Here is a 15,750-nt window from a genome sequence, read left to right on the forward strand (position 1 = left end):
ATATGTGTCGGGAAAAGTGTTAATTGGAGGAACTTGCCTTGTACATTGGTGTCCGCCTTGCCGCAAGGAACCCATTTGCCTCCCTGAAATCTCCAGTGATTGGGGTCCGCCAAAATTACATCCACAAAAATATTGTAGTGAGCCGTAGGGTCGAGACCAGAAATATTAAAGCTTAGGAAAGGGAACATGCGCCTATAAAAAAAAAAAAAAAGGAAAAAAAAGAAAAGGGAAAAAAAAAAGAAAAATAAAGGGAAGAAGGAAAGCAAGCCATCGGCAGCGACAGGCACACGCGGAGCACCCAGCCGTTGTGCTTTATCCTCACGGCTCCCGATAGCGACTGGGAAATAAAAATCCAAAGCAGCCCCCTCCCGGAGTGCCGAGCTTTCCGCGGGGAAGGGCTGAGCGCAGCGGGCGCGGGAACTCGCGGGAAGGCAGAGAGGGCTGCCCCGGCAGGGACCGGCTGCGGCGGGAACGGCTCCGGCGGGGACCCACACCGGAGCTCCCGGCGGCCAGGGCAGCGGCTCCGGTGACGGGGGACGGCTCCGCCGGGGCGCGGAGGCTACGGGTGGCTCCCCCGGCGATGTCCGCGGCTCAGCCCCGACACCCAAAAGGTCCGCGCGGAAGCTTACCTTCCCTGCTTGGTGATGATCATCTCCGTCTGGTGCCGGTGAAATTTCAGCCAGAGTGGCCTGTTGCACAGGTAGACCTGAGCCTTGCCGGGAACCAGCCCCGGCTGGGTGGAGGAGAACTGGTAGAAAGGTGCCCCTTGGTAGGAATGGCCATACTGCTGGGGGTACGGGTAGCCCGCCGTGGGGTAGCCTTGCGGAGAAGAGTTGGACAGGAGGCTGTTATAAGCTCCGTTGGTGATCACAGGATGATGAGCCATGTAGCGGCTGGGGCTGGCGATGGAGAAGGCTGGGTGAGCAGGTCCATGCTGGCTGGGATAAGGGAACATGGTACTAGGAGCAGAGGCAGCAGACTGGGGCTGGCTGGACTGAGAGAGCAGATAGCGATCTGCAGCAGATCCATCGAAACTGTGACGAAGCTCAGAGACCCCGTCCAAGACGGGAGAGAGTTTATTTCTCTGGACGTCCCCTGGTGTGTCCTTGGAGTCAGGAAAATTGTCTGTATCTGACTGATTCGTCATCCCCCTGGTAATTTTTTTCAAAGGTGAACTTCTCTCCAGGTTGTCAGTGGTCGAGATAATGGGATGATCATGCAAGGCAAGCTCAGATCCGCCTGCATGTGGGTAACTGCTGCTCACATTGAGAAATTTCTTGGAGAGCATGATAGAGGGAGAAAGACAATGCTCCAGCTGCATAGCTCTAGCACCACAGTAATAACCCTTCAGTCCCTGGATCTGAAAGGGCTTCCTAGTATCAGAAGCTAGACATCCTGGGACCCACACTAGGCAGAAAGCACTTCATCTACCAAATGCTTCCCAAACGTTTGATTTACTTTTTTTTTTTTTTTTTTTTTTTTTTTTTTTTTTTTTTTTCCTCCCTTCCCAGGGAGAAGAGATTGGCCAATTGACACTATGCAGCAATCAGGAAAGACTCACTTTTGATCTTGCTGCTTGTGGAGAGGATGAAACGGCTTCTGCCATTGGTTAACCGCTGACAGTAATTTAATTAGATAGACATTAATTAGGATAATCACCTGGCTCCTGGTCGCGACGATCATGGCAAATTGAAGGAGATGATTTTATTGTGAGATAGAAGGAAGGGAAAGGGGGAAGGGAATAGTGTGTTTGCTGTGAGAGCTCATTATTATGTGACCTTTCTAGCTTTTTTTTTTTGGTTTTTTTTTGACTACGGCTGGAAAATAAATCCTAACCCTGCTATTCCCCAAATATTGCGCGCGTGTACCCCACCTTTGTGCGTCAGGGAGAGGAGCGGGTCCTGGGCGCTTTGGGGAGCGATGGCGAGGGGAGCGCGGGGCTCGGCGGCCGCTGCCCTCAGCTCACCCCCGCGGTTTGTCCCCAGCGGGGCGCAGTCCCTCTCCCCCGGCTCTTCCGAGCGATCCCCGGCGCATCGCCCCCACCCTTCCCACCCGTGCCTGTTTCGCGGGGGAAAATACACCCTCCGTCCCCGCTGACAGCGGCCGCGTATCATCTCTTTTAACTTCTGAAATAATCATAAGCCCCGCAGCCGAAGTGCCCTAATGTATTTGCCGCGATGTTTACGGGTTCTTTAGTAAATAAATATTTTATCTGGGAGCCGTAATGCCTGAGATTATCAGCAAAACAGCGTGGAAGGCGTCCACCTCCCCATCCGTGTCCGGATTTCTTTCCTCTCGGTGCCTGCTTTCCCTCAGTGACTCAGTCCCGCGGGCAGCTCACGGGAGGGGCACATTTCTGGCAGCGCCCTTGCCAGGGGCCGCGGCCCGCCCCGGCCGCGGGGTCGATCGGAGCTGAGAAACCCAAACCTCGGTGGTGCTGCGGCAGGAGCCGCCGGCACCCTCTGCCCAGGGGGCTCCGCGGCCCGGGCTGCGCTCCCAGGCGGGCGGGGGCTCCCGGTGACAGCAGGGACCGGCCCGGGTCCCGCGGGGTGCGCGGCCGAGCCCCCCGCTATTGAGAGCGGGGCCCTCCAAGGCGCAAAGATGCGTCCGAATTCAGGGGGCCCGCTCGCCACCCCGCCTTGGCCAAGCACCAGTACCAGTTTCTCTTCCTAGGAAAGCCTGCCCGAGAGTTTAAAAGCATGGGGTTTGTTTTTCGGTTTTTTGTGCGTTTGGGGTTTGGGTTTTTTTGACCGGGCAGGAGCTCTCCTGTTCCATTTCTCTTAGTGTTGTCCTCTTAGTGGTTGGACTTCAGGTATTTTACAGACCACGTCTCTTCCCAGGTGACATCGGCAGCCAGCTTCAAATTTCACTGACAGATAATGCAGCCTGAACCACCACATAATAAACCGAACCACGGCATAACTGCCTGAAGCCAGACTGAAACTTTGCAAACTCAAATCCAGAGAAGACTAGAACCAGGATGACTTGACAGAATGTGTATTTCAATGCTTTCAAATCCCGTGGCCATTTATTTTTCTGTTTCTTAACCGTGAGCTACTTTGGTTATTTGGTGTTTCATAGATGCCGACATACACGCACTCTCTGCAAGGAAATTATTCTAATAAGACAATTTATGAAGCAAAAAGCAAGCAGTTCACTGTTCTACTCGAGTGGTTCAGCGCATGCAACTTTCCACACACACCTTCTTTCAGTGTTAAGAAAACGGTTTCATTATTATCAGTTCTAACTAATGTTTCCAACACTTGCTTCACCAGTGCTCACCCTTCCCTTTCCCTGTTTGCAACAACAGAACATTAATGGACTTATACAGCAGGAGATGGACCAAAATGCAGATAAACCCTCAGAAACGCTGCCCTGAATTGCAGAGCTACAGCCATATAGATGAAGAGCTGCAATGAATTCAGTGGTATACTGCCAATCACATGGAAGTGCTAATATATGCCAAAAATCTTCAGTGCACAACTCCTAAACTGGTATAATAGGGGGGATATGCAATGGCAGGTGGTGTTACAGAATCGTCATAGAATGGAGTGAGGTTTGCTAATACAATATGCCCGTCCTTCACGCTGACAGGTGACAAGGGGTCATGCTGCTAATGAAGGTCTGCTCCATTGCGGCTGGAGGCTCAGAAGGTGCCTGCTTGAAAATCTCTTTCTTCCTCCAACATCATATATGGGCTGCTGCTTTTCAGGTTACGGCATACACACAATTCTTCCAAATCCGCTGTGTAGCTCCTGAAGCACTGGACAAAAATAAGGAAGGATGCCCCAAAAACCTGCCTTTTTATTATTCATGTAACATCTTGGTAAATGGAAAATTGTGTCTCCAAGTTAAACTGAGGAGTGAATAGAAAGCAGGGCACCACAGCACAAGCTTATACTACGGGAGATCTGCGTCTCCAACAGACTCCCTTCAGCTACCCTCTGCAAGATGTACATTTGTCAAAATTAATTTAGAATATGTAAGACTCACTGGTTTGTCTCCCTGCTTACACCAGCCTCTCACGCATGTATACACTGCAGCACTGCGCTAACTCCTCTCCTGTTCTGCAGTGCCATGTTACCCACGACCTGCCAAACTCTGTCTCCCTCGTGGTGTTACACGTGTGTGTGGGAGTAGAGAGCGGCAGGGATGCAGAGCCCCCCGGCAGACGAGCCCCGGGGCAGGCTCCTCGATCAGCTCCTGCCCCGTCTCACCCCGGGCGCGCAGCCGGCAACGCGAGGCCTGACTGCAGCCCTCCTCAACCACCCGCGGGTTTGCAGTGGCAATCTCCAGAAAGAACTTCCCTCTAACTACACGCAGGCAAATGTGGTTTGGTATGTCTCCATTTTCCCAGTCTGATATTCCACTGCCTACTGTGGGGGCAGAGGGAAGGCCATAAGGAGGGCAGCTGCAAAAATCTGCATGTTTCCCTCTGAAGTAAGTGCACGCTAAATATACTTTGAGAGAGAGTTAGTCTAAAATAGTAAATTAAAAGGCCTCAATAAGAAATTTCAAACAAAAGAAAAATCTTTGAATGGTAAAGTGTAAGTAAATATGGGCATAAGCCAGAAAATAAGACAATTTAAGTGTTATTCCTTAGTATGCAAGTAAAAAGTCAATTTTTAAAAAATTATCTTCAACCAGAGATAGTTTTACAGATAGCCTGCCACTACTGTTGCTCTTTATTAAAAAAAGCCCCAAAGCAACAGTAAAGAGAAAAAGAAAACTTCTGCCCAGACAAAAGAATCAAATCAACCTCAACAACATCTAACACTTGAAAAAAAGAACCTTAACGAAAAATTCCAATCGGTCCTTGCCCAAAACCCAGAGTCACTCCCCAAACCCAAATATTTGGCTTTGCCTGCTTCAAACCAAGCAACCCACCTGCCTTCCTGCAAGTGGTTCCCTCTCCAGCCAGTGGAAATGGTTTAAAATGTCATATTCTAGTTGGGACTCTTTCCACATATTTATATATATGGACGTCTCATGTATGTTCTCTCACAGGAGGGTGGGTTCATGTAACCTAGAACAGCCTCTGTCACTTTAATGTTTATTCTCAGAATACTGCTATTTATGACACCGCTTGTGAGAGTTCTATGATTCAGTTATCATCAACTGAATTAATTTCCTTAAGGTCAGTTGTCTTGTATAGATATTAGGGTTTGAATAAAATTCAAAGGGAACTGACAGAGGAATTTTCAGCATTTTTGGTTTTGTACATCCTCAGAATTCAGCACTATGATTTTTTTGTTTTAATCTCCATGAGAGTAACTGGAAATCAATGGGAGCCAAATTACAGTTGAGAATTTTTGCTTTCCTAGCAATTGGTATCTCAGTAGTTTTACAGTGGGGGGAAACAAATGTTTACTAACACTTTTTCTAGTTTGTTAATTCCCGCTGTCCTTTCTCAAAAAACATTGTCGAGAACTTAAGACAGATTTGTAAATGTATTTTTATTATGTTGCAACAATCAAAATATATATGTTTTACTGATTTCCCCCCCTCCCCCCAAATATTAAATGAAAAGGTACTCAATTTTTTCCCCACATCGTGTTCTTGAATGCTTTGGAATCTGTGAGGACCTTGACATAAAGAAACTGAAGCAAATGCACAATTAGAGACTGAGAGGTGTTATAGTGCTGCACTTACATTGCAAATGAAGTCAGATGTCTCGCTCCATTTAATCAAATAGAGCCTCACCAGTCTCTGTTTTGTATTAGAAACAATAAACAAATATACACAGAAAGTATCACCAACGGTAAATCAGTTATTTAAATACAACCGTATCCAACATAGCAGCTAAACACTGGACAATGTTTGAGGTCATCAGCACATCCACATGCTCTTCTAAATGACGTTTAGGGTCCTGAAATACAAAGGATGCCATGAGAGGGATGACTGAAACATGTCTCTGAAAGATTTCATTTACTTCAAGTCTATTTAAGATGTCTGTGAGTTAATGAACACAGGCCAGTAACGCTTGTAAATTTTCCATTCTAGGAAGACCTAGCAAATGACTGAATTTCCACAAACAAAATTTTATTAATTTGTACTAACAGTTAAGCTGAGGATAGGCTTAGGAAGTAAACTTCTATCCAGCATATCAAGAGTAATCATGGGCAGCTGAGAGTTAGTTTTAAGGACAACACACAACGTGTGAATTTTACTATACATCTCACTAAGGCCAACGTTTTAATCTTAGTTCTGGTACGTTGCAATTTGTTTTCAGATCTTTGCAAATGTGTGTTCTAATCCTGTGAAGATTCAGGCATCATTTAACACAGTCTTTGAATAGTTGCATTGACTGCAAGAAAATGAGTGTATCTATACCCATAGAAACATGAAACATGAACAATGCCCTGTCAAATGCTCTTATGAATTGAATGTTAAGCCTGAGCAGTTTTCTGAAAATACATATTTTTACACACTATTACTCAACTGATGTAGGCATTTGTGGGCATCTGCATGCAACAATAAGATTATTTCTGGTTGAAAATCATACCCATGCACTTCTTCAGTTTCACCACTGATATGAAATAATTAACCTCCAAATACTGCAAAAATATCAGGCATGCCTCAAAAAGATGTCTAAACTTTATTATAGTATTATTGTAGTAATTCTTGTGTGTAAAGAAATTAAAATATGGAAGACAATAATGCATGGGAATTGCAACTTCTTTAAAGATGGAATAATGTCAAAATGTAATGAACCCATCTAAATTTATATAGAAGAGCGCTACTGAATCTGTGTATGCTGCCCTCCTTAAATAACTCCTTTTCAAAGATCAGACAGTTCTACAACATTCTTTTGGTTCTTAACAAATTATACACCTAGTAACATAATATCCCTATAGTGTGAGTTTGTTTACAAAGCTTTTAATCTAAGTTGCACAAAAAATTCCACTTGAAAATTACTTCACTGAATCATTTTTTTAATTTAAAGGAAACTTAAACATTTTATCAGGAAAAAAATTCTTTTCTTTTTGAAGAACTGCTCCAAAATAGAGTTTTTTTTACGTATGCGTAACAACTAGTGAAGCTCAGGTTCTGTTTGAGATGACATCATAACCCTTAAAATACAACCCTTCTTACATATTTTATGTGTATATATTTATGTATGTGTAGGTGTGCATAAACTCCATTGTTCTGAATGCTACAGAAATACATGAGTGACTGAACAATAGTGCAGATGTGTTATGACATTGCTGCTAGAAGCTGACACATAAGAGCAATCCAGAATCTTTTAAATTCTTCTACTGCTACTAGCAATACAATAAGTACTGGTTCTTTAAGGACACACTAGATATTTGAAAAGCTATTTCTTGTTTTCATTGCCCTTCTTGAACACAAGCTCTTACAAATTTCCTTTGCTCTCCCCTTGCTCAGAAGGGCACATTTCCTCAATCTTTATGTTGAAATCAAATGTAGAAATAGTTTTTTGTTGAGTCTTCAAAAAGACATTATATCCTAACATTGCAAAGGGATGGAATTAATTGAGTGGGTGTTTTCAGTTTCAGCTGTGGTCCTAAAGAGTTTTCCTCAAACACCAATACAAAGGAACTCAGCCTACCTGCCAAGTGTGTCTGAGAGCTAAGCACTGACAGTGTGTTCATGAACTGAAGACGGGGTGAGCTGGCCCTTTACATCCCAATGTACATGAAAATGTACAAACACACCACCCTCACCTCTGTTTCCATGATCACCATTTTTAAGTGTCTCCACAGTTTGGGTCTCTCTGACACAGACTTGGATATCTTTACGTCTCTTAGTAGAAGTTAAAACAAATGAAGATGGAAAAGGGAAAACTACTAAATTTCAACACTGTTCCTCAGCATGTAATAAAAACACATATAGAATATGGCTGCAGATATTCTGCCAATTACCTACAGTCAAAGACCTGTTCATTGCATGACCTCCAACAAAAATAAATTTATTATTTGAAGCACTGAGAATATCATGCATGTAGAACTAAAATCACCTCCGCACATGTAAAGAATTAGTATTTAGAATGAACGAGGCATATCATTCCACCTCACTCTAATTCATCACACCTCACCTGCTTGCCAACATTTTTTATTGCCAGCTGTTCAGGTGTCATCTTATCTTCTTCTTCAACAGCCTGTGAAAGAAACACAGAAAAGGTCAGTGTTTCAGATTTCATTTACTTTTCCCCCAAGCCACAGATTCTCAAAATACAATTCTGTTCCTTAAAAAAAAAAAAAAAAAAAAAGGAAAAAAATCAAACAGCAACACATTTCAGAAAGTCAAAAGGAAAGGTACTTCAGGTTTTCAGCAGACGTGGTTTTAATTACTGAGTGTTAGTGCAAAAGATCAAGGCAAATACTTATGAATGGTTTTATTGTCACACATTTACCAAAATGTTAGTAAGCAAAATTCTTAAATGAGCAGTATCAATAGTTAAAGATAGTTGAAAGCAGGTAAAATAATAAAACAGAACTGAACCCAGCATTTCTATATGGTTTCAACTACTGGAGATTTGATCTCAATTTTTGTACTGTTTAAAGTAGTTTATTTTAATATATTTTGATACTGTTATGTTGCCTTCAAATACAGTGTCTTCATAAAGTTCATCCACTAACTTAACTAGTGAATGTGATACTGACTTTTGGTTGTAAGGACTTCTGAGGAGTTAAAAAAATAACACTTGTTAAGAAATACTGACATGATTACTACTCATAGAATGCTTGTTGATATCTAGTATTTGTAAGAAATATTTCTAAGTGTGTCAGTATTAAAACTACAAGCAGCTGTGATTCCTCTTACAACACCAATAACAAATTTCTTATCTAAAGAGAACATTGAATTGGGCTCTGGGATGCATTCTAAATACTTACAGCCTATCTGCTAGACTGACACAGATAAATAACCTTTGCCACAGTGATCAAACTATCCTTGACTGAAGGACTGAAAAAATTGACTGCTCATTTTGATCTACAGAAATCTTATATTCTTGTCACTAAGTAAAAACAGAAAATCATTATGATTACTCACATTTCAAAGCAAAGCATGTAACTAAACACTTTGACAAAAGTTTAGGGCAAAAGTCTGGTGGCAATGCCCAAGGAGCTAATCTGGCAACTTCCCACAGAAACCATACCTAGCTGATTAGTACAAACTACAGTCATTCTGAACAAAGCTTGTGATAACCAATTTGTTCTGAAATTAGGTAACTAATTTCTTCACTTCATAAACACAGCTACACTTATACTATCATTATGGGATATGAATACCTTGTTATAATTCTTAGCTAATTCTAACATCTCCTTCACTACTGTTTCATTGAGTTTGCAATGTTCACTGTAGTCCTGAAGTGTCAAACCTTCCATCCAACTCTTCTTATGCAAATTTAGCAGCATCTGCAAAACAAAACCTCTTTAGAGCATTCACAACAAAATACTTTCAGAATACTATGAAGATCTCTTTGACAGCCAACTGATTTATAGTAAGAAGAATATTAAAAAAAATAGATCTTAAAATATCAGTGTTTAAATAAAGGAAATACAATGATAAACTACTAGAGTGCTCTACCAGAGTAGAAGATAGATTTGCATACTTTTAAAAGATCGAACTTCTTGAATCCTAAATATGAAAATGAGACATGAAAACATGGGTCACATTTACTTTGACAGGAACACATAGATTTGTTTTCTGTGATTTGTTACTTTTGCTGCAGGTTAAGAGTGCACAATTGCCTTGTGGCAGAGCTAAGATAAAAGTGAATACTTTAGCCGCCATATAGTTGAATAGCCGAAGCTTTTGGCCTCCGACGAAGTTGAAAATATTTTAATACTTGGATTAAATTCATAAAGTAGTTACACAGGCTTCACTGATTATCTGATCTGTATGCAAGCAACTGACAGTAAAACAGATTTTGAAAGTGACCAAAGCATGACTTGTGTGTCTTTGCCTCATAAAGAATAAGCAAGCATAAAAACCATAGGATAAAATGTGCAGAGATTTGATGGTGATAAAGGCAGGCACTAATACATATATTTGTAAGGTTTTACTTGACACTTTCATGTCATCTTGAAAGAGCAAAGGAACAGCTACAATAGCAATTTCTTTATTTTCATGAATAAAGGAAGTGTATTTTGTGGATCTCCTGCACACTTGATGTCTATAGGGAGAACCCCTTGAGCAAACAGTTTCAGCTTGCCTTCAATTTGTGAACATTTACTAGACGTTTCTGAGAAGTGGTAATCCCTGTAATTGCTATCACCTGAACAAAAGTACCTGTTTCATCCTCTCTAGAGCTTCCAAAGCAACCTGGCTTTGGAACATGTGAACTGAGAAGAAAGTTTGTGTCATAATTTGTGTTAGCAAGATCTTAGCTGCTGACAGAAGGAGTCGTAGGCAAACTGCATATGGACAGTTTAGCTAGGCTATCTTGATTTTAAAATTAAGGTTTGGTGTGATGAGCTCCTAATCTAATACATGAAGCATGTACTTTTGTTACTACAGATGGAGATAACAGATCACCACCATCATGAGGGGGGTTTGAGATATGTATGAAGCTGCCTCATGAAAGATGTGAGAGAGAGTTGTTACCTCACAGATTAAAGTCTTTCTAACTTGCTCAAGATTATTCTCCTACTTGCAAAGGTAATAACTCACTTTTATGAAGCCATTGATGAAAATACACACTTGGAACTTCAGACAAGACTGGATTTGGCCAATTGTCGCATTTGACTGGAAACAATAACCCCTTGGAAGCCTCATGGACATTTCCTGAGAGAGCTGGTTATGTTCAATCAGTTACTCATTTCAGCAACAGTGAGGTCTTGGAAGTCTGATACTGCACTAAAAATGCTTGTGCATTTCACACATTCTTTCCAACTCCTTAATTTGCACACATATTCCTCCACTATTTGAAACTGTTTTTTTTTCTTATTACTTGTAACTCAGAAAGTCTGAATTCTGTAAAAAACTATTCTGATCATTTCATCATAAGCTTTGAGATCAATTTATAACCCCAACAAGGCCATGAAAATGCACAGATGTATCAGAGAACATATACAGAGGATAGAATCTGGCCTTTCAAGAATTAACTTCTGTAGATGACACATAAGCTTTTTTTCTTCCTTTTTGTTTTCCTGGTTGAGACTCTCAAGCTACATTTTGCATGTAACCTGAAGACATTTGATGCAAAAGTAGCAAAAAACGATTGTTGTCAGTAACTCCAAAGTATTTCTTCTTGTAAATGCAGGACATCACTACTTCCTGATATTCAGTGACGTCTTGGGGAGTTGCAATCATACCAACTGGAAGTACCTTCTGTCAAAGTGATCACAGCAAGGAAAACCCCAGCATCCCTTGGTTATACATTCCATTTTGGAAAACACAGTTAAAAATTCTCCTAGTTTCAGGAATTCCAGCCTGTGAAAACTGAAGGCAGCTAGTATGCCTTTCAGCTTCATCACTGAAAACTTGAAACTTTGTACAAACTTAGGTACAGAGAACAGAATGATAGCTTTCAATGAGGTGGACCAAAATGTAGTCAAAACCATAGAATGTAGTTTTGGAAAGTTTAATCACAATGACTGTTCATTCAAGGGCTTTCTGGAAGAGAAGCCACCTATTCCAGGAGAGTTTAAACAATTACTGGAAGTAACAGCCATTGAAATCAGAATATTGGCACAACATTTTATATAATGCTTGTGGTACTCTGAATTAAAGCTGAAACAATTACCTTCTGTTCTAATTCATTCTTCCTGTAGTTGATGGTGATGGAATAGTAATGTCTGTTTAGTCCATGGATTAGTGCCTGCAAAATTTAGGGGAGAAACTGAATTAAAATCACCCACTGCTGAAATGAAGAAATATCAGAAGGAGAAAGCTCATTTCAATATAAACACCCTTAAAGATCCCAAAAAAGGGGAAAAACACCAAGAAAAAAATGCAGAAATTACAAGGATATATGAAGTAAATATACCTGGTTCTATTTCTCTTTTTGTGTTCATTAACTGACAGTTATGTTTTCTATTTCTAAACCACAGATTTTTTTTTCACACAGTAGCAACTATAATAAGAAAAAATGGTAACTGCCTTCAAACATTTGACCGATACATATGCACAAACATATTTCTCTCAAATCCTTCCTCTCTCAAAAAATTTGGTTATCACTCCTATTAAAATACTCTGTTACAAACAAAAGACTATTTGTTATCTATTTATTTATAACCACTGTCAACATCCCCAAGTTCATTCTCCAGGGTACAACATGAAGATGGATTAACTGAAGCAAGCAAAAACCTCAGTTAGACAATGTGTATCAAATTAACCTTGGATTTTGACACTAATTTTATTTTTTAACTGTAAATGAAGGAAAAAACTCCCACCTTTTTCACTACAAGTATGCCCTCTGCAAATACAATCTGATCAACTGAGATTAGTTTTAATGGTAGCTGTATGCATGTATTTTCTGTTTTGCTCACTTGCATTAGATATCTCCTTTTACATTTATGACTTAAGGGTGAATTGCATTAATATTTGGGGAGGTAAAATTCTATGATCAATCTTCATCACAACTAATAGAGTCTACTTTCAAATAGAATTTCACATATGAAGTTTACATTTATGAGCAAGATAGAATAAATCATACATAAATATGCTGAATTAGTGATAAATTTTCTGTTTCAAGCAATCCATCTATTTAAATTTAATATATATTTACAGCTACACAAAATGAATGTGTATTTGCATCCTGTGCAATTTAATATTTCAGCATTACAAAATTATCTCTATGAAAGCTGAAAATGTTTTCATACATACATTTTAAATAGATTTCTATTGCAAACACATATACAAGGATAAAAAACTATTTGAAAAGTTACGAGAATTAGCACTTACATAAAACCATTACTTGTGCAACTTATTTTAATTAAGCTTGTAAAATACAGATTTTATTATCAATAACAGAATTTATAGTTTTAACTATTAACTGTAAGTAATTTCCATTTTCTTATCCCACTCAAAACGACTGCATATGAGGTTTTGGTGTTTGTGCATAAACTCATGTGTAGATATTTAGGAAGTTTCCTCAAGTTCCTAAAGTTTGACAAACAGGTCTGCCTTCTCCCACTATCCTCTCCCTTTCTTCCCCCCTTCCAGAAACTACCCTTTAAAAGAGTGGGCAAATGTAAAAGGTAAACAACTGTAAAAAAGGCTGTTGATAAGGGAACTCAAAAAAAATGCAGAAAAAGGGAGTGAAGCCAAGGCATGTACTACTCTATTATTCTTCTTCCTGAGATTTTAAGTAAGGTCTTCTAAGTAATTCCTGCTTCTAGCCCAGCTGAAATCATTATTTAGTTTGCTTCTGTCCTCAGCTGGGTCAGAATTTTATTCAAGGCTTAAAATAAAAGTAAAACAACACTGCAAGAGCTCCTGCAGCTTTAGGAACAGAGCACCATTTAAAATTATGATTTTTATCATAACAGTGACATTTGCAACAGCTCATTGCTAGCTTGCAAAAAATCAACACAAACAAAAACTATCCATTTTAATAACAGAAACCCAAAATCCCATGGCCAAAATATGCCACGCTGTAGTGACAGTGATCTTAAAATAATGAAGCTGAACAATACTGCAGGGGTTTCCAAGGGAAAGCATTACACATGGTCTAGAAAAGCCCAGTTAGAAAAGCCCTGAAACATGCAAGCATGGGCTTGCCTACATCCAATCAAGAGTATTAGCTGCTTATTTCATACTCATTATTGTCTGCAGTTTTGACCAATTCAAAAATCAAAAGTAAAACACAGCCTGAAGCACATAATCTTTAATTTTAAGATGCCTTTTTGCCAGCATTTTTATTAACAGCAAAGAGTTTCAATGTAGTAGTAGTAAAAAAAACCAAACCAACTTATCTTTCACCAGATAAGCATATGGTGGTCTAGGACCTCTCAAAGAACGGCTCTCTCAGAGCACAAATTCAGCCAATATTTCAGTTCTGCTCTGACTAGTGGATGGTCTTTTTCTTGGATGTTTACCTAGCAAGATATTACTTTTATTGTTCAAGTAATGGAAACAAAAGCAGGAACTGGGCTTCATGGTTTTGAGGACACATGCCTTTAGAATCCACAGTATGGGGGAAGAGTTTTTAAAGGAAAAAACAGTGAGGCAGAAGAAGGACAGAGATAAAAGCATTAATCACTCCAGAGGATACTTATTACAGGATAGAAGGTATTTCTCAAAATAAAGTTTACTTCAGTGATGACCAAAACTTTTGTCTTTTTAGTGAAAGTCAACTTCAGAAATCAAACTTTGAATATTTAAGTTTCACAAATGAGTATTCAAAAGAAACATTACAGCAGAAACCAATCAAGCATCCATTTTATCCATTGAATATCCTCCTCCACCATTTTTTCAGCAAATTACTGCATTACATAAAAATCAGGGATTAATTATTTAAGACACAAGGTTTAATCTAGATTACATAATAAGTAGGAACCTCTAGAAACTTACAGTAAAAAAAGAGAAACCTTTTTCCATAATTTATTTTGAGTAACTTAACTTGAAGAAAGATGAGATGTTGATAAGCAGCAGTTTTTCAGCAGGACTGAAAACAGCACTTGTCTTGCATCACATGTTATGTCATCTATTGTCACTTTAAAAAGTTTGCATTTCCATAAATTTATACTTCAATCTTTGCTGTACACATTAAATACATGCATTGACACTTGGGTAGGTAATTTAGGGCTCAGTTTTAAACCCCTCACATACACATGTCCATTGATGAATCACATCAATTATAAATGCACGTGGAAAAATGCAACAGAGTGAACAATAAATAATTTGTAACGTACTGTTTTAAGTACCTTTCCCAAAAATTGATAAATAAATCTTGCAATTTACAGGACTAGCAGCACTGGGTTTACCTGGATAGATGGCTTGTTTAGGTGACCCAGATTTGAAGTTGTTTGTCGTGGTTCGTGTCCCAAGACCATCATATTAGCATTGATCAATCTGAAGGCATCAATAACAACCTGTAAAAACAAGATGTCAAGTCAATTCTTTTTAGAAAATGCAAGCAATAGAGCCAAGCAACAGTGGACAAGGCACAATCAACTCTCATCTGTTTTTGGCCTTTATCCAGAAAATCATTTAATTATAATATTAATAAAAAAGAACCTCCTGCTGGCTATGTGATCAGCACACTACACTGCCTTGTATTGTAAGGTGACACCAATTATTACCTTTTCCATGGAACTGTAAGTTTTATATACATTATATCACCATATAATATTGAATTTTATGTGCACTTACTCTAAGCCTCAAAACTATGCATATGTTTGTCACCTAAATCTTATCCAATCAAAATGAATGACAGAGAGAGACTAAAACTGAAAGTGAGCACAAGCTAAGGGACCAAGTCTAAAGCCCAGTCCTGTCACATCAATTATACTACCACAATACTTGAAATGACAACAAAATTATAGCCAGCAAGGAACTTGCCCCATGTATTCCCTTCTAGTCAGATGCTTTTTGCTTCTTGTGACTACGAAAGGGTCTATAAACTGTCTGATGGATTAAAAAGTCCTTGTCAGTGTCATGCTCAGGAGTAAAAAATAGAGTAAAAGAAAACCAAGGTCATTTATGATTTAAAGGTACACGGTAGGCAGTATTCAGTGCTATTTGATTGCAAATAATGTAAACCCATCACTGATTCTTACTCTGCCCTGTGCTAAATTTGTCTATAAAAATTTTTGCAAAGAGAAATTCATGGTCCCA

The 15,750-nt window shown here is 39.6% G+C and overlaps 2 protein-coding genes across 4 annotated transcripts in view; both read right to left on the bottom strand.

Annotated features, from left to right (window-relative positions):
* The window catches only part of TBR1 (T-box brain transcription factor 1), a 96,694-nt gene extending 95,230 nt beyond the window's left edge, over window positions 1-1,464 (bottom strand). The window contains exons 1-2 of the mRNA XM_074548606.1: window positions 630-1,464; window positions 38-192 (exon numbers count right to left, since the gene is read on the bottom strand). Coding sequence (XP_074404707.1) covers window positions 38-192; window positions 630-1,321 — 847 coding nt within the window. The 5' untranslated portion in view covers window positions 1,322-1,464. The remainder of the gene's footprint in view (window positions 1-37; window positions 193-629) is intronic.
* A 3,967-nt stretch (window positions 1,465-5,431) lies between these two features.
* Window positions 5,432-15,750, bottom strand: part of PSMD14 (proteasome 26S subunit, non-ATPase 14) — a 46,712-nt gene continuing 36,393 nt past the window's right edge. For all 3 annotated transcript variants that reach the window (XM_005485244.4, XM_005485245.3, XM_074548607.1), the window contains 5 exons: window positions 14,898-15,005; window positions 11,714-11,788; window positions 9,255-9,380; window positions 8,060-8,122; window positions 5,432-5,869 (listed from right to left, as the gene is read on the bottom strand). In XM_005485244.4, coding sequence (XP_005485301.3) covers window positions 5,771-5,869; window positions 8,060-8,122; window positions 9,255-9,380; window positions 11,714-11,788; window positions 14,898-15,005 — 471 coding nt within the window. In that variant the 3' untranslated portion in view covers window positions 5,432-5,770. The remainder of the gene's footprint in view (window positions 5,870-8,059; window positions 8,123-9,254; window positions 9,381-11,713; window positions 11,789-14,897; window positions 15,006-15,750) is intronic.

Source organism: Zonotrichia albicollis, chromosome 10, assembly GCF_047830755.1.
Source record: "Zonotrichia albicollis isolate bZonAlb1 chromosome 10, bZonAlb1.hap1, whole genome shotgun sequence".
Lineage (NCBI taxonomy): Eukaryota > Metazoa > Chordata > Aves > Passeriformes > Passerellidae > Zonotrichia > Zonotrichia albicollis.